General features: G+C 49.3%; 1 protein-coding gene and 2 long non-coding RNA genes across 10 annotated transcripts in view; 1 reads left to right on the forward strand and 2 right to left on the reverse strand.

The window, feature by feature from the left end:
* The window catches only part of LOC129386115 (uncharacterized), a 43,256-nt gene extending 31,244 nt beyond the window's left edge, over positions 1 to 12,012 (reverse strand). Inside the window, exon 1 of one of the 2 annotated variants that reach the window (XR_008613586.1) lies at positions 10,930 to 12,012. This is a non-coding gene — a long non-coding RNA (uncharacterized lncRNA). Of the gene's footprint in view, positions 1 to 2,962; positions 3,052 to 10,929 lie in introns of those variants that run through there. The other variant, XR_008613587.1, reaches the window with a different exon arrangement.
* Positions 1,803 to 19,142, forward strand: part of LOC126535801 (uncharacterized) — a 78,271-nt gene continuing 60,931 nt past the window's right edge. For 3 of the 7 annotated variants that reach the window (XM_050182619.3, XM_050182621.3, XM_050182620.3), the window contains exon 1: positions 1,804 to 3,322. In XM_050182619.3, the coding sequence (XP_050038576.1) occupies positions 2,846 to 3,322 (477 nt within the window). In that variant the 5' untranslated portion in view covers positions 1,804 to 2,845. Of the gene's footprint in view, positions 3,323 to 6,623; positions 8,004 to 19,142 lie in introns of those variants that run through there. The other 4 variants (XM_050182617.3, XM_050182618.3, XM_050182622.3 and 1 more) reach the window with 3 other exon arrangements.
* LOC129386117 (uncharacterized) overlaps positions 14,779 to 19,142 on the reverse strand; it is a 35,126-nt gene continuing 30,762 nt past the window's right edge. The window contains exon 2 of the long non-coding RNA XR_008613589.1: positions 14,779 to 15,050. This is a non-coding gene — a long non-coding RNA (uncharacterized lncRNA). The remainder of the gene's footprint in view (positions 15,051 to 19,142) is intronic.

Genomic DNA, 19,142 nt, shown 5'->3' on the forward strand with positions numbered 1-19,142 from the left:
TCGGCACCAAAACAATATTGCCATAAAGCCAGGCGAACCTGGCCCAAGATACCGCTGTCCACTTTCTTGTTCGGGTGTTTCCGTGAGCTATACCTAAATGTATAGATATCAACACGAGACATCGACGCCCTTCCTGCCTGATCTCAAAGGTCTCAAGCCGTTGCCTTCTATAGTTAACGACAAATATAATGCGCACATTAAGAACTCGATCCAATGAACATTACCGGGAGGTTAGTTTCATGCAGGCGCTCAAGAGATTACGTGATGCTCCGCTTTCGAGAAAATAAGAGCGGGTCGACTTCTTTGAAGGAGAAACCGTTTGTGACGACTTCCACGGGCTTCACGGTATAGCAGCGCGAAACTGGCTAATCGTAGATAAACGCGCAACTCGCTGCCTGGCAATTTTAGCCGTGCGACGAGCCTTCGCCGTGTCGTCCCCGCAGCGGTGTGGCTCGGCCACCTCCGCGGGTCGGTCACGCTCTTCTCAGGACGGGCCATTCCCGTCGGCGACTGCATCCTCCACCACGAACATAACACGGAGAAATTAATTCACGATCGTAGCTTCTAACTATTTATTCTTTTAGAAAAGCGAACGAATGCGTCTTTTGCCATGATATACATTGCCCCGTGCGGGCACTAATTGATCACGCTGGTGCACATTCCTCGCGTGATAACGCGCGAACGAATACCGAACTCGCAAGCGCAAGAGAACCAAACAAAAACGACAAGGCGTTCTGCTTCGGCTACCCGTGCCCGCCGCGCGAGCCTGTAAGACGTAAGCAAACCTGCCGATACACCGTCCTCCCTCGATCAAAGTAGGGGCTCGCCGGTGGTTTCTCCGGAGTCAACCGGAATAGACGACTTACGCTGTCGAAAACAGTTTACATCGCGGAAAAGCTTTCCGAAGTCCTGTCACCCCGCTTGACTGTTGCGTTCTCCTTCGGCACGTGGGCGAACGGTAAACACAGATCTCCCTGCCCTTGATGTAAAACGGGGGTGTGAGAAAGGGTGTCCCGTCGAGCGTGTCTAATTCTGGGCCGTCAGCGGCGCGGTTCGCGCGGGGCACAAAGCCGTGGCGCGCAATCGACCGAGCATCAGGTAGTTCTTGTCCGGAAGCTGCGGTGCCTGACCCCCCCTCCTCGCATCTGGCGGCTCCCTCGACAGGACCCACAGGTGACGCGGTCGGGTCCGGCCGCCGCCAGACAGTCGTTTCCATTAAACTGACTCTCTGTTTTTCCCTTCCTCCTCTCACTCGACCGTCCCCTTTCTCCCACCGTACTGTTGGCGTAACTGTTGAATATTCGAAAAAAGAACGGGAGACGGGGAAAGAGGAAACCAACTGCCGGGGCGAGGGCGGCCGACGCGTATTCGGTTGCCCCAGGTAACCACCGGAGACCCGGCGCTGGTCGCTTCGATCGGAAGACTTATGCAGCGGCACGAGCTCGAGTAGGGAGCGTAACGAGATGTTTTCCGGACGCCGGCGGACCAACAAGCGTCGTCAGTGTCGTCGTCGTCAATGACCCCCTCCTGGATGGCCGGCCAATCGCTGCCGAAGCGGTGCTGCTGCTTCTTGAGCGTCGTTAACCCTCGGAGTTCGTTGATGCGCCTCCTCTGAACCACGCAAGGGTCACCCGCGGCATTTCTCGTTGCACCGAAGCTTGTAATTCGGATATTAATAGAACCTTTCTCGACGGCCAGCGTTGGTGAGCGCGCGTGCAGTAAGAGTTGCGCGGAAGGCTCGCAACCGGGAGCAACGTACTTGACCCCTCGGACTCGCCAAAGCAGGAAATATCTGTGGACGCACGTGAAACCGAGAGGCTTTGAAGGTGCGCCGGTGATTATATACGCATGTGCGAATTCGTGCGCTAGCCATCCGAAACAACTGCATCGCCTTCATTGTCCCGGTGAAAACTGCGCTAGACCTGACCATCATGGAAGGCTGATAATGCCCCGGCCAGCCCATCATATGGAGAACTCGTGACGATTGCTGCACCTAAATGGACTCGCAGCTGCATGGGGGAAGCCCAAGATGAGCAAGTTGTCGTCGTCGACGCGGACCGGGTTCTATCGCTGGTCCTCTGACATCAAACCAAGCAGAGCGGAGAGCCAGGTAACGAAGCCGCCGTGGCTTCTATAACGACTCTGCCACGTCTAGACCCCACCGCGTAGCAGTGTACAGACGGGCATGTAGGTGAAGCTGGCGGCACGAGGATTGCGCAGAGCGCGAGCAAGAAATTCGTCGCCGGTAAAAAGGGTTTCCATTGCTTCACTTTTTCTTTTCTCCCTTTCTCTTCGAAATGACGTACGCGAAAGAAGTGGCGCGTCGCCACGGCGCCAAGGTACTTGCAGCAATCCGTTCGCGGCGACAGAACTTCTAGGCGTGATGTCCGGAGGAGGGGCGTATATAGGTGCCTGACGCTCTGACCCGATCGGCGATTGTGCCACCTGAACGTTACCCGCGCCACGTCGGGTCGTCCGCCGTCGGTCGACTGGTGAATCTCGGAACTGCCGCTTAGGACGACGACGGCGACTGTAGCAGCGGAGGCGCTTCCGGTGGACGATAAGCAAAAGATAGTGCCGCCCCCTGAAAGCGCACGCGAGTGAGCGCATCGGCGTGCGTGTGTGTGTCTGTGAGTGTCGCGCGGGAGCCTCGAAACAGGAAAAACCGAGCCTTTTTCTCCGCAATATTCTTTCCCCTCCGCTCTTCTCGCGCGCGCACTTTCACGGAGTACGCTCGTCCGCCGTCGTATCGAACACCGTCGGACGCCGTGCGCCGCCCAAGGGTGTGTGTGTATGTGTGTGTGATACCGCGGCCTCGCGTGATTGCCGCCCAAGCCATGCGTGCATGCCGCCGCTCGGACGCTTCCGATTAGGCGTCGAATACCACCAGCACTGCCACGGAGCGCGCGATCCGACCGCGCAAGGCGACCGTCGGCAAAACAACAGCGGCGCAGGGTCTCACCGCCTCCGGCGACGTCGACGGTGGCAGCGGAGACGGCGGCGACTTGGAAAATCTAGACTCGCGGACGTCAGCAGCCTTGGCGGCGGCCTGGACGACGCCGCCGCTCCTCCTTCTCTGCACGTGCCACCTCGCCGTCAAAGCGCGATGAAGGGCGCCGTCGTCATAACGTTCATCGTGCTGCTGCAGCTGTGTGGCCCACTGTGGCCGGGCGCGAGTGGTGTCGTGCGCAACAGGACCGAGGACCTGCCCATCGTGTTTCCAGACGACGACAACGTGGCCAGCGCAGGCGACGACGCGACGCCGTTGACGACGAGGACGGCTCGCCGGCTGCCCGACCCTCCGTTCGCCCGCAGCAAAGGGGTAAGTGAAAGTGCGCGGCGGCGCATCCTCGATCCCGGAGTGCGCTGGGTGAAGAAAAAAAAAAAGAGAGAAAGCACCGAGTCTTGTGATGGTTCCGGAGGTGTCGGAGGACACGAAGGTTTGCTCCGAAATCGGCGATTGCGCGACTCCAAGAGGAAAAGAGGGGCGTATGGCGCAGGATTAGACACGGACAGGCAACGCTGAGACGAGTTTCGCGTTTTTGTATCTGTGCCTGTGTCGACGCGGCCTCGGGAGAATGCTGTCAAGGTAGTACAAGCGGCTTCGCTGTCGGTGCCGGCCACGTTTCACTTGCGTCACCCGGTGTATTTGCGCAGAACGAGTTTCCTATAGCGCATGATATGCAGTCGCGGCAGAGGATTGCCAAAAGGAAAACAAGCCCCCTCGTTCTTTCTTCTAGTCGCCGCTAAAGACACGTGCCTCTGTTCTTCGGGAGGTGATACTAGCTCTACGTAATTAGCTTTCTAAGCAGAGGTGCGTGGAGGCGCTTCTTCAAGAGCTGCGAGATTAGTGTTTCGAAAGGGCACGAACATGAGCAAACTAGAAAGAAGTGTAATAACAGCAGAGTTCGACCACATTCGATGTTCCCTCTCTCTTCTCGACGCGCACGGAACTCGAGGGCCGTTGCTTCCACTCGCTGCCTTAAGCATAAAATTTTATTACATTGATGTTAGGCAAAGTAGAAAATGTAACACCACGATTTATTAATCTATTAAAGTTAACTATGTGGAGACCGCGAAGACCCTCTAGGTTTGAAAGTCGAAAGTTATCGTACGTAAGCTGGCAGGTTTGATACCACGCATTGATAAAAATACGATACCTTAGCCTCGAAAGACGGCATTATGCAATGAGACAGTACAAATGTAGCTACTTTTTGTTTTCTAGAACAGCTTGCGCTAGACGAGCGAAGCCACAACAAACAACTATGGAGAATTCTCTTCACTCTGTTAGAAAACCAGAGTGAAGTATCATTGGTCACACACGAGTTGCGCACAAAAGGCCTTATCAATACATTCTAGTTTAAATAATGAAACATGTTTCGCATGCTGATGATACCATGCTGTTTCGCATTCTGAGACAGTGTTTCGCATGCTGAGACATATGGGCATGGTTTAACGTTGAGTGCCAAAATGAATCACGCCTCACAGCGAAAATGCCCTTGTGGTGAAATATTTCAGCCATTTAAGCCGTCACCACGACAACGTCTTCATGGCTACCGCTGGGCGCGAGGTCGCAGGTTCTATTTACAGCTACTGCCGCCACTTTTCCAGCTAGACAGCGCCAAAAGCCACACAGGAGCGCATATCTTGCAAACCAATGTGGAATGAAAGGAATGTCGTACTTGCACACATGCACTGGCGGATCCAGAGTAAGGGGGGGTGCTTTCTTTATGACGCGGAAGAAATTATTGAATGATTGCGCTATCGGTACGCAGTTAAATGAGCATCGCTGAATCGGACGTTTTCTAGACCACTCTACAACTTTCTCATATGATGTTTTTTTGTGAACTTAAGACTTGCGAAGTTAATTAAATAATCTTCAGCTATTATGCGACTTAACAGAATGCTGAACGGCGTGTGATTTTCTCTATATAGCGTGGACAACAACATGCGTTTAGTCGCGCCCTCCTACAGCAAACCCGAATATCTTTTAGAATATATATTGGGGAAAGTCAGCTGGATTATCTGAGAAGACAAGGTTCCCCTCAAACTGCAACCTGCAGCTTGAGTACACGCCAAATGTCTCGAGCGGCCAGTCGTGCGGCAATTTAGCGTGTATTCGGGGGCTTCTTTGACGCTCGGAGAAACACTCTTATGTAGCACGTATTGAGCAACAGAAAGCCATAGCGGGAGTTTTTCATGTCGCTCTATAATATTCTTGTTGACATTTCTAAGTTAATTATAATATTTGAGAAGTTGATTAATTAAGTAAGACTAATTATGTAGTTAGGCGGCATGCAAGAAAAAATAACCTGAGTACCTGTAAGTGACGGCAAACAACATACGGAACGCTAAAACTCCCGTGTAACTAGAATTAGTGACGCGTGAAAGAGCCCCAGGTGGTATAAATTAAACCGCGATGTCGCCCATTGTCCGTGGGCCTCACTCAAGTCAACTGTGCAGCTTTTGGCCGCGTATAGACGCCATATGTGACCTCAGTGAGATTTGAAATGGTACGAACCGGCGGCGAACTCGGAAAGAAAATAATGAAAAAGTTATCAGTATAAATATGCAAGTTAATAATTTTGCTCTCTGGCCACGGCAAAATCGGGGAACTCGCATCTTCTTACTCCATGCCTACATCAAGTGCTCGCGCGCTCTTCAGATTGGGGTCGCATCGCCGACTGGGAGATAAAAGCGAAAGCGCGAAGAGTGCCATTTTTTAAATCTTTTTCTTCTTAATTGGCGTTATCGCCTGTATAGGCACACGATCGCACAAAAGTGTTGCACCAGTCACGCGCTTTTTGCAGTCAGCGCTATTATCTTCGGCCATAGTGAAATCATAAGTGTGCGGGAGCTTTTCTGTGCAGTATATCTAAGAGAAACGCCCCCATCATGTGCGTAATCTCGGAAGTAATATGTGGCCATTGTAAATCACAGGGTTTTCCACAACTGCGCAGAGAGAAAAGCTGTGCTGCACCCAGCAGGAATGCTCTATTTAGAGGCGTAATAGCGTGCTATATCATGACCTTGAAATCAAGGAGTGGTGAAAAATCTTCACAGTTGTTTACACTACAGTTTAGTTTCCCACGTGGTTTAGTTTGCCACAGATATTTAGCTTGTAGTAGTATATGTACTAAACAATGAAATACATTGTGAGATACAAATAGAGAAATCACGTACGGGAAAGGCAGGGAGGTCGTACGTAGCGGCAGTGTCATCGGCAGTTCCCACAGTCGTGTTAAGTGGTCAGCGGACCCAAGGTTACAACTGCGAATGCTGGCGTGGAGAGGTGCGCGCGCCAGTCTGGGCACGGAGCGCGAGCAGGCCAGTTGTCTCTGGTCTCTCGGTGGCTTCTGTCAACCAGACGAGCGTTCGGTTTGCTACCCTATAGGCATTGGCTAAGGGCAATATAGAAAAAGGAAAAGAAGGGAGAGAGTGAACGCTGCACGCAGGAAGGAACACCGCAGGACTATACAAGTAGTCAGGCCGGTGCACTTCAAGTGCTGTAAATATCATTTGCGAATATATAGCTCTCTGCGCCAGCGACGGATGTGTCTACGGTCCCAATATTTTACTCTTAGGAAAATGTTCTGTAGTCCAGCCAGTTTAACGCAATAAGGAGAGCGAGCGAGAGAGAGAGAGAGAGAGAGACGTTAGACGTCATATCGAGAACATGTGAGGGGTTCGATGAAATTTCCTCACATTCACAAGAGTCGCACGTTGGATTATCAGCTGGCAAGAAAGACGCTGGGAGTTTCATTATCGCCGGTTGGAATGAATGAATGATACAGTGATGGCTCTATGTGGACAATATATGAAAGAGGATGTGAAAGAGGTGGGAAGATGGTTGCGGAGGCATGTGCGAAAGAGGGAGGGCCGTAGGACTCCACGACCGACCGATCCTTGGGTGGGAAAGAGTGCGGGGCCGCTGAGCAGACAACTCCCGCATCGGGTCGCGAGCTCGATCCCACATGGGTCGCGCGCATGCAGCACTCGTAAGGGGCGAAATCCGCGACCGGATCCCGTAGGCTTCTGGGTAACCACCCGTCCCGATTGTCTCACTCCGCCACTTGTACACGCTTGCACCTTAAGGGGCCCGCTCTGAAAGAAAGAAATGGAAATAAAATCCTGGCTACGCTACCAATGTACATGGTTCATGTTCGTGTACATAGTTGCGCTGAGGACGACAGCCCCTCGACGCACCGAAGACGGTGGCTTCGGTGCCGCATCACAGAGAAGTATATACAAGAAGTGTATACAAAGCACGTGCGAATTATTCCCTCTGACCAGGGCACAATCGTCAGGTATTTCGTCACTTATTGTTCGTGGCCCTTGCACGTTTCTACGCAGCGGTGCAGTGAATCGACATTGCTTCAGCCGCCACTGGCAGCTAGAGCGCACGCGAAGTGACAGCCGCACTTATATATACACCGTGACCTAAAAAGTATATGAACCACAAGCTCGCCGGAAAAAGAAGAAGAAAATAAAAAGAAAGAGAGAAAAAAAAACTGAACTTATTCGTAGTTCAAACGCACAAACCGCAATCTACGATTTCGCTAGAAAATTCAAAATGCCAAGTTTGGAATGCTTGCACAGGGGAGTAACTTGCATATACTTGCGCATACTTGCGCATACTTGCACAGGGGAGTAACATGCACTTGGTAACGTACGGCGGAGCATCATTGCGCGACCATGCAGCGACAATCGTTTATCTACGATAAGCTCAGTTGCGGCACGCCGAGGTCTTCGGCGAAAATGCGGAGCGATATGGACGAGAGCGCGGTTTCGCGAGGTGTGTGTAAGAACGCGACAGAGCGGTTCGCCCGAGACCTTGCGACTGCCGCATCGCGCGTGGCAACCGCCCTTCGGTCGGGGCCGAAAGTGGCACGAGTTCCCGCGCACGATTTGTTCGAGGGAACCGGGAGCTCGAGTGGCGGACTGCCAGAGCGTAATTGCTTTGATGCGACGAACTGCGCGCATCATGCCTGCGTCGTGTTCTTGTACGTATTACTTGGGTTCGTTGGTGCGTAACAGCATACTGTACGTGGGGCTAACCAGCGCAACCACTGCAGACAGAGTCAGAACGACAGAAGTTCGGGTAGCCCTTCACCGTTGAGTCGCTGTAGTGTGCTAAAATTATTTGATTTGACTTCGTTTTTGTTATTATCTTTACTGGCTGCCAACAGCTTTGCGGCCTTGGCGATAGCCCGCTACTTCGTATGCATCACATTTCTTGCGCAATGGGAGGAGAATAATGGGAAAGGGGAAAACATTTGTCAAGTGAGTAATAGTACAGCGGACAACCAAAAAAGTGAGGACAAAGTTGACCATGAATAATAAGACTGCAAAATCAGACAAGAGTGCATGTAAACTTTCGTGTGAAGTCAGAGGAAAAGATCACTGTGCAGAAACATAGCACCATGTTTCCTGCAGTCGTGCCAATGGGCACCGTAAACAAACGTCAGGATGAGATGTAAGCAGACAAATAATTAAACGTTCTACGAGATGGTACGCGAAAGCGCAAGGACGTGAGCAGTGTGGCACAGTCGAGGTCACCTTGCACAGCCTGACGTAGCAATTTTGTCACGTCACGATCGTGCCGTTTCTCATCCAGATTCACAAGACCCAAGCCTGCCGATATCAGTTCACAACTATATAAAACCGACGTCGGCCACTGTACTTGTCGTTGAGAATGCGCACAAATTTACGTTGCACATTTTCATCCGAGTTGCTGGAGGAAAGCGAGACACAGTTCCAAATAACTGATGTGAACTCTATAGCCGTGCACAATGGATACTGTGACACGCGGGCATATGTGAAACTGATGAAGCTTGCGCTATCCATGTATCCACAAGGAAACCGACAGAGTCGGTATCGTTATTTCTACTGTGCAAGAAATATTATATCGCGGTGAACGATAACTGCTGCCGCTGCCGCGGTTGGCACTTACTTTTCTTTTCTTGTTGCGTTGAACTTTTTAGGGGAGGTTGTGGTGCACATAATCAAATTAGATATTATTATTGTTGTTGTTGTTGTATATTAGTAGTATTGTTTTCTTCTGTGACCCGTCTTTGACGCTGTTTTTTCCTGCGTAGCTGTATATCTTTGTCAGGTGCCTTTCGTGTATAGTTGAGATCAGCACGCTTTGTATGCTGAGAACAGCCTTTAGCACTGAAGATCACCAAGATTTTCCTGGAGAAAATAACACTTCAGTTCGATGGCAAATTTGAGCTCGGCGGTGGCAGCTTGCGCGAATGAGCTTGTGCGCGTAATTAACTAAAATTAAGACAACATCTGCTGAAAAGACGAATACCAGGATGAAACTTAGTTCTCAAATGTTTCCTTTGAAGGACGTGGAAGGACCGCCTTTCCGGGGCAGCCGCTCTACCATCTGAGCTAACCACGCGGCTAGCCGATGGCAGGGCGAAGTCGAATTTGTCAACAACTCGAAGCAAAGGCAAGAGGTTGACGTAATAGTTCCGCGGAAAACCGCAAGGTGGAGAGAGATTTTCCCTTTAAAAATTACCTCTCTCCACCTTGCGGGTTTCCGCAGAACTATTGCGTCATACTATAGCAGGCTATAGAACATGTTAACTCAGACCGGCCTATCTGGATTTGTTATTAATAAATTATTTCTCTTGCTCTTTCTGCGATTCCCGTCGTAGCGCCTCTCCTTTGTTTGCAGAGACAAGCCTTATCTACAGGGGGTGTGCACTGACGTCACCAGCGCGGTGGCCGCAGTATTGGCGCAGGACCAGCACGGCCGTGAGCCAACATTGTGGTCTCGCTGCATTTGTTGTCACAGATCTCACTTATCGCACGCATGGTTTTGATTGCTGGCGTCAGTTACGAAACGGTGGGGGTTTTGTCCCGTGGTCAAACGTATTGCCAAGGGAACACAGCAGTGAGTGTATGCAAGGCACCTGAGGGCACAGAAATTGGTTGGTGCCGGACAAAAATCTCGGTTAACCGCCTCCACACGAATAAGTGCGCCTCCCTCCTCAGTGTTCGACAGCGGCCTTATATGCAAATGCATGTATATTTTCTTTCTCTCTCCCCCACCTTCAATTAGGACATAAAGAGAAAGAAAAGTAAAGACAGGGATATTAACCAGAATGGCACCCTACACTGGGGGAGAGGGAAGCGGGAAGAAAAGGGGACAGAAGCAGTGATTGAATAAGGTTTTCGACCTAGGATGCAAGAAAGACAGAAAGAAAGAACCTACACTATTTCACAATCAGCTTTTACACAACAATCAGCGAGCTCAAATAACCGAGGGCGGAGTGGATTCGATGCCAGAGTATCGCGGAACACTGCAAGCCAAAGGCTTCTTGGGTGTTACAAGGAAGCACTGCAATATAATTTGTCCTCAGTCGGCACTGAGCTTGCATCTCATGTACTGCAGGGCCGGCACATGTGCATGGCACATCTTACTCTGAGGATATGCGCTTTGTTATGCTATCGAGGTAAATGCTGCGAACATATCACAAAGCCAGAAGGGTGAGTGGAGCAAAAGGGTTTTCAGATGTCTTCGAACGTCATGTATTCTTTTTGACGCCACGCTTCACTTTGTAAATCAGCGCACCTTAATGGAACGCTTACGAAACGGAAAACGCCTTTGCTAGCTTCCGCGCGCGGGCTTTCTTCGTCTCGATCGAAAATTGACGCGTTTCCTGGGTCGCTTGCCAAACCAGGAACTCCTTTTCTAGCACGCTTACGGGAGACCGGAAGGCACGGAAGCCTCCTTCCTTTGTGTGCCGACAAAGAGTTCGGGAAGCCACGCCTGTCGGAAAGGTGCGCTGGTTTTGTGCCCGACGCTCTGGACAACCTGGCACCCGTCACGAGTGTGCCGGATCTTACATAGCCTATAGACCAATGTTCATTATATCGACTCCCCTATGTTAACGGGACGTATACGTCACATACCTTGGCGGACGTACATCAGGAGGAGGCGTGCCATTCGCGGTCTCGAAGCTTACATCAGCATGACGCGGTTGGCGTTCTACGTCTGGCTTGTCCACGCTGCCGGTAGCCGAGCAAGCAATACCAGGAACGATAGCCTTGACAGCAACATGTAACTACCTATGCAGACAAAGAAAGAAAGAAAGAAAGAAAGAAAGAAAGAAAGAAAGAAAGAAAGAAAGGCAACAAGAAACGTATCAGTACGTAGCAGCAGCGTCAATAACATAAACGGCACAAATAGCGGAAGCTCACTGACGACGTCGACGGCAGATAAACACCTTTGTTTTTCGTTGTTTGGGAAACTCGCAGTTGCCTTTCAACGTGTTTGTCAGTGTGCGCTCGCCTCTGGTGTGTTTTTGAACGTTCCCGAGATGTCGCAAGCTCTGTGATGGAATTCCAGCGTTGCTTGCACGGTGTGACAACGATTGCGCTTGCACAATGTGGAATATATTTCCGCGTATATAGATGGAGAACTTGTTTTTCAAGCTAGCGCATTCCTGACGATCGATATTGGTGTTCGAGGCAAAACGCCTCCGCTGACTTCCTGCCGCTCTTAGCGGTCGGCAAGCCTTCTTAATGGTCATTTTTAGGAGTCTATTTTGTGTGTAAGGTTGTAGTTTTCAGCATTATGGTTTCGTTTTGGTGCCGCCTTAATTTAGTCAGTTGATATGCATCGCAGCAATGCGTAAGATTATCTCTACGATTTTTTCTATGTTTATTCTTGGTGGTTGGTTTCTTGCCGCGGTGCTGTAGCGAAGCGCCAGGCGGCATACAGATTTATTTGTATTTACAAATAAAGAGAAGTGGAGGGTGAGGGGGGAACTGGGTTGAGGTGGGTAGATGTGTACAGTTAGCATACCATTGGTGAATCTTAGAAGTATAGAAAGAAATCAGAAAGAAAAGGGTAGCACAACACAAGATGAAGCACGTGTGAAACAAATTAGGAGTACAGTGGTAGACGCTACTATGCCGTTAGAATGACCGAGGCAGCGCCAAAGCCTGATTTCATAAACAATGGCATTGCGCTCATTTCTCTATTGCCGAACCCCCCCCATTTTTTTTTTAACATATAAGGTCTGGTTCATTTCTTTTTCTTTCTCGCCTCCTACTCAGCCCATTTTTTAAAAGTTAATATTATATTATGGAGTTTTACGTGCCAAAACCACGATACGATTATGAGGCACGCCGTAACGAGGGACTGCGGAATAATTTCAGCCACCTGGGGTTCTTTAATGTGCACCTAAATCTAAGTGCCACCGGTGTTTTGGCATTTCGCCCCCATATAGATGTGACCGCCGTGGTCGGGATTTGATCCCGCGGCCTCGTGCTTAGCAGCGCAACACCATAGCCACTAAGCAAATACGGCGCGTAGCCCGTTCCTTGTCGTATAGCCTTCGTAGTAGGCGCATTATGTTGTTAGGGGACAACGACTATTCTAGCGAGGGGGGGCTGAGACACCCGCTCTGAACTCAGCGTGCGAGTTTTGTCGGACCTTCGATGAGTACGCAGAACAAAGTGAAATTGTGTGACGAGCATTGTTATTTTCCGGCAATCGATATCAAAGCACTGGACTTTCGCCGCCCGTTTTTCACCTCACGTGCAGGGATCGTATCTCGCACCCTGTTTTCTTATTATTTATTGCTGTACACGGTGCATAAGCGAGTTCTCCCACCTTTCAGAAGAACTCGGGAACGGTTTTCTGGCTGTCCTTAGCTAGCAGTGATTCGCCACCAATGCCCTGGTCATGGACTACATGGCACCCACCACCCCACCCCGCGTCGCCATGCGTTCACCACCGCAGCCGAACAAATTCCCAACTGACCTCCAACGTGAAGCCAGTAAAATGCGACATGATAACCATAAATTACGGATTACTGGCTAAAATAAACCTATAGAAGTTGTTTTCCATTCGACCTAATTATACGCAATTAAGGTAACATTTGTTTTTAAAGCCATTGATGGTCATCTTTCAAAGCAAACATTCGGAACTTCGGTGCAAGTTTCGTTGCTTGTCTGTTCTTTGATTCATATTTGATGCCGAGCACTACGCCGCACGAGAACGGTTGCGGAACTGCCCTTATTAGCTTCGCCGTAAAAAGTAGAGAGCCATGCAAGAGCGCCGTTTTTCCGCGCGAGACGGCGCTGTCGCGCTACATGGAAGCTCATTACTTTTGGAAGCGAGATCGGGATGCCTTAGAACACGCACCTATAAAGCGAGACATACGAAAGAAGAAGAAGAAGCATGTGCTTGCTGCGGTAAAGCTAGGGAAACGATGGAGCATGTTTTATTACAATGTGAAGACGTCTGTCCAGCGGTCGATTTAGGCACCACTGGCCTCCTTGAAGCCCTTGGGTTCAGCGAGAGCAGGGGAAAAGTAAACATGTTTGCAAGAGAGATTAGCAAGAAGCGATTGGAAGATTGGTGTAAGAAAAGTAGGGAAACGACAAAAAACGGAGACGTACAAAAGCAAAGTTCGCAATAGGGGATCAGAAAATTTGGTTGTGGGAGTTCATAGGTTTTCTTTTCTTCTTTTTCTTTTTCTTTTTTTCTTTCTTAACCTAGGTAGGACATTAAGCACTATAATAGCAAGAGCTTGGTGGCGCAACCCACCTCCCCGTTCAAAAGGGGACGCTCATAATATCCATCCGTGTTGTGCCACACTGCATTCCTATTATCGAGGTGGTTGCCCTTGTGCTGGGTTTCAAACCCCCATCCACTGACAATATTCAAAGTTCCATGAAACTGCAGACCCCTTTCCGTGGGTCAAACTGAGTATTCCGATAGCGCGCAGCACCAAGACGTCTACTGCGACGAAAGAGAAATGCGACGCGGGTGACTTCAGCACCCGCCCCGCTTCGTTCCTGCCGACGATGGATCACCAAAGGGATTTGAGGCAGAACCGGCCCATTGTTGGGAGAGAGAGTCGCCACCAGACCCCGCGTCGGTCTGGTATGCTCGGGCCGGTACTTGTATACGCTGTTTTCTGCTATCTCTGAAAAGCGTTTCGTTTCCCGTTAGTCTGCTCCAAGAGTCCGGCTCTCGTCCTCCACCCCGAAGTCACAACAACGGCAAGTCTATGAACTTGGCGCGCCGCCATGTTGCGTCGCAGTCAAACAGACAGGGCTGACCCCTCTTTTTTTTTTTTTTTTTTTTCGTTTATGCACCGCGCGCACGAGAGCGGTATTCCGTCTCTAGGCGCGCACGGCTGTTCGTGCATCTTTGTTTTTGCAACCTTCCTCGCCGTCGTCTCTGCCGTCGCGGCCCCGGGGCCATGCTTCTCAAGTGTCGCCGTGGCATCGGCCTGCTCATATCAGCGACGCGGACATTTGATCGGGTTCTCAAGGCTATACTTCGGCTGCTGCCTTCTTTCGCGTAATGAAGTGACCATTCTTGTAGCAACCTCCGCAAGCTAGGCGGACGGCAGTGTTGTGCACTTCACAGAAAAAAAGATGTAATGCCATCTCAGACTTGCAGAGCGCTTAAGCAGTGCGCTTACGAAGTCATGCCTTCTTTAGGGCAATTAATTTCTTCCAGTTTTAATGGTTTATTGAAGTAAACGACGGGTCTTAAGGGCCGATAATAAACGCTCTCAAAGGAATAAATAACGAGGTTTGTGGAATCAACCACCACTCCGTTTAAAATGGAGTGCTTATAATTAACATCCATATATCCATACGGTATTCAAGCTCTGTTGCGAGAATGAGTTGGCTCTAACAGTTGCAATCAGGCATCGTTATTCAGGTTGGGGCCGTCCGGTATTGTCTCGTAATACCAACGAGTGCGTAGACCTGCCGTTTCTTTTGATAATTGCGTTTATTTATTTTTATTTATTTATTTATTTATTTATTTATTTATTTATTTATTTATTTACGCACATCCTCGCGTCAGGTATGGACTTCGTTACTTGCGTTGCCTTTACGAAAGTTTTCAAAAAAAGTGTCCGGTTCGCTTGCACTGACCACTCCGCACAGGAGGCTCCTCCGTGAGGGAACCGTTGTTTTAACAAGATGTATGTACTGCTGGCAGTACTGCTCGCCACCACGTTGATAGCTGCGGCAGTTGTAGCGTATCTTCAACGCACCTGCTAAGAAAAAGAAGAGAGAGAGAGAGAGAGTAAGTGAATTACCATGAGCGTTACCGCTCGGATAGAGTCATCGCACAAGGTGCAAATTTATGAATGAAATGTAACTTAACCCCACAATGCTCGAACGTCATTCCATGTCAAATAAAATTAAAACAACTTGCTCACCCGTATTGCTGGCCACGGAGAGCATTTTGGTATGAAGAAAACAGCGAAATGGTGCTTGAGTAATATTAATTAGTATGGTAATTGGTTAATTAGTAATTCATTTGCTGAACTATTCACAACTGAACGCTCTCTCCACAATATATTTAAGAAACGCTGGTATAGCCTGTGCATAGCGTTTGCAGAATTTTCAGGCATCAGGTCGACGGCTGTCCTGCAGTGGGGCGACGGCGATTCGACGCTTTAGCTTCCTTCATTGACCTAAATTCCAAAGCAATCGATAATTTTTTTTTAATTTCAGAAGGCAATAGGAGTATGCGAAGACGCATAATCGCGGCTAATGGCATGTGGCACCGCTTGTCCATGCGTCCGTGCGTAATGGTTTCAATATCGGGGCTCTGTGCCCTCGGTCCTGTGTTCGAATCCTGCCGTCGGGCAACTTTAATAATCGTTATTTAATTATTTACAACAGAGTACTTCCTTGAAAATGAGCAGTTTGCAAAGTCACCAAGCCACTCAAAGCCAGAATGACAAAGTTCAGGCAAATAGATAGGCTGACTGAACCGCCCTGCTTGCAACTCCCATAGACACTAGCGCCGCAGTTCCCTCTAGTAATTGTTTGAAACTCTATGGGTACGACAACTTTTACCGTGTTCAGCTCAAGAACTTGAGACAGGGGCAGACAGAAGGCAGGACACACATGGGCGCTCGTGTGTGTCCTGCCTTGTCCCTCTCTGAAGCTTTTGCGCTAAACGCTAGAAAGAGAAACGTGGAAGCTGAGGCGAAAGATATTTACTTATGCGAGAAACACGTCGAGAGAGAGAGAAACTAAGAGCGAAAGGTAAGGAGGTTAAGCAAGGACGTGCCCGATTGGCTACCCTACACTTGGGGACGGGGAAAGGAGAAGAATAGATAAGGGGAGAGAGGAAAAATAATAGGCAGTCATACACACAGTCAGTCGCAAAACACGTTCAAGTTTCTGCACTGATTGAATGCTCGTTCCCGTATAAGCCTTGCTCATATGTCCACAAATTAGGCTTCCCCCTCACTCCCTCCCTTCCCCCCCCTCGTTTTACGAGCTCTCTGCACTGTGCTATATAAATATGAGTGTATTTCAGTTTCCTAGGATACTTAAATTTCTCGAACGAGTCCATAAAAGAAATTCTATCGCTTGGCACCGTTAACTTGCACTTCGATACAGCGAATAGCGCTTGCACGAGCGCGTAGTCGTATGGTACCAGCGCGCGTAAACACCGTTATTCTAATGTATGCGGCCTGTTTTTGTCTCTCACTTGTTGAGCGCTTGCAGCCAACACTGAGACTCGCATGGAGATTGCATTCCTCAATATTTCAAGCACATCCACCTTTTGTTCATTCCGTTCAGCTCCTTGCTTTGTTTTTTTTTTCCTACCGATTTGTTGCGAGCACCGACAGGAGACGGCATTCGTCGTATAGGCGCGTGCACTCAGAGAGAGCGGGAGGAGATAGAGATGGAGAGAGAGAGAGCAAGGAAATTGGCCCATTGTTTCGAATCGATTGCAAGGACGACATAATTAAAGCTGCCTGGCTGTTTCCTGTTGAGCATATACAGGCAAGAAAAAGACGCTTGCGTCTGCCGCGCGCAACGACTGTAGGGATCGATGCAGTGACGGGCGTACAAGTTCAGCACGTGTCCGTTTGTAACGAACACGAAGCATGTATAGGGTGGAAGCCAGGTACCGATGCGGACGAGTCGCCTTGCTGGAGGTGACATTTAAGGTAACCTTAGCGTGCATGGACCCGTCAACTGCATTCGCCTCTTCGCGTATTCTTGGTGATGAGTTTTGGATCGATAACTTCGCTGAACCGGAACTACTTTTTCGAAAAAGGTAAACAAGGACACTTTGAAATAAATAAACAGACATGCCTCAGATGAGCAACAACAAATTTTGAATGAAAACGGGACATCGCGCGTACTTGGCCGTATAAGCACGTAAAGCAGATGTGTTGCACTAAGTGTGTGTGAGTGTGTGTGATTACATATATATGGGTTCTTTCTGTGACGGCTAAAATCTTACTTGTTTCACTGCCCGAAATAGGCAAAAACGAATTCTTTGTTTTCGAATTCCGCTTGCAGCCCAGAGTGGCTTCTACGTGTCACGTAATCATCTCACGCGACAGACGTAGGCAATCAGACGTATGTCCGCTCCGAACGAAGGAAATACAGTAACTGGGGGAACGAACGGCACCGGTAGCTAGCTGTCCACGCAGCAGAGCTCTCCTCCCGTCATCGTACTGTCACCCGCGTTCTTCTTTCACGCGTGTCTATGTGCGAAGTAACGCATAACTCGGTATCTAAGGTTAATGCGTTCTCGGCCATGTATTTCAATAATTTAAACAGCTGGAGCGCCCTCCTTCGGCGTTGTGGGAAACGCGATAAGCGAAGCGTCTGCGGCGCAAATCGTGTAGACGCGCCTATCGAGCGGCCGCGGTGGAGACTTGCACCTATCTGACTGCCGCAGTTCGATATAGGCCGCAGGACATCGTTTTGTTCCAGACTGCGACCGCTGATCACCAGGCAGCTTGTAATCGACTTCTTCCAAGCCTGACTTCTCCCATCGCCTTCCACCAGTATCGGTGCTGTCAGTCGATACGGCGGCAGCGCGCGCTGCAAGTGCGTAGGCTTGTGCGTACATACATGGGTGTCGGCCAATTAGAGGCTGAAACCGCACCATGCCGTTGGTTAGTTTTCCGCAACGTTGCACGTTACTGTCAAAACAGGGCATGGAAAGAGGGACATGAGTCAGCTGGGCACAGAATTGTTGGGTATAGTGTACAAGCTGAAAAGTAAAATATATGCTGTATGAAAGGCAATGCACGTCACCGGCGTTCCCGTACGTACAACCTACGCACAAGTCGATACAGTACGCGGGTTGGTTCTGTAGTTTTCCACGAAACGGCTATTGTTCAGCTCCCCAGCGTGTACGTATGCATGTAAATGCGTTATAAGCGTATACACACGACGACATGCTGCGTTTTGGCGCTGAGCGATCGAATTCGGGGCGCACGCGAATCAACAAACCCAGTGAAACTTCCCCCGCCGGTGGGCACCGGAAATAGCGGCGGTCTTGTTGATGCACTTGGTGTCGCTGGCGGTGCGTGCCACCGCAGCGGTGGACTCGCCAGCGCTGCGCCGTGCTGTGCCACATGGGTTGCGTGTCATCCGGTCTTTGCTGCGCCGCTCCGTTTGCTCATCGCCATAAATGCCAGTTCGGCCGTCGCGCGGTGGGCGTGTGACTTGCAAAGCGGGGTACGCGTGGCGCATGTTTTGCACAAGTGGCGCAACATGCAACTACAGATGGCTTGCAATGACGTCATCGTAGCTGCCATGCTGGTGCACCGGCACGGTGAAAAGCTGGGTCTGTGACGTCACGTGAAAAATATCAATACAGTGCTATAGCGCTGCGCATGCATACGAACAGGTGTATATATATATATATATATATATATATATATATATATATATATATATATATATATATATATATATATATATATATATATATATATATATATATATATATTGGGGCTGTGCGAATATTGAAATTTGCGAATACGAATCGAATACGAATAAGGCGAAAAACTGTCTTCGAATATCGAATCGCATATCGAATATATGTGTAGTATTAAAAAATTGCAAAACGAGGTAAGAATATCTTTATTACACTTTTAAATATATTATTACATTTTACAAAGCTGCTTCAGGTTAAAAGAGGAACTAATTATGGTTAATGCACTCAGGTAATGTCAGGTAATGCTCTCAGTCAGGTAAAACGCTCGTTCCAGATTATCGGGAAGGAAAATTAACTGCTCAACATGTTCAGAAAGTAAACGCTCTCTATGCACTGTGACAACATTTCCACCGGTAGAAAAGACTCTTTTACTGGGAAC

The sequence above is a fragment of the Dermacentor andersoni genome, chromosome 4 (assembly GCF_023375885.2).
Source record: "Dermacentor andersoni chromosome 4, qqDerAnde1_hic_scaffold, whole genome shotgun sequence".
Lineage (NCBI taxonomy): Eukaryota > Metazoa > Arthropoda > Arachnida > Ixodida > Ixodidae > Dermacentor > Dermacentor andersoni.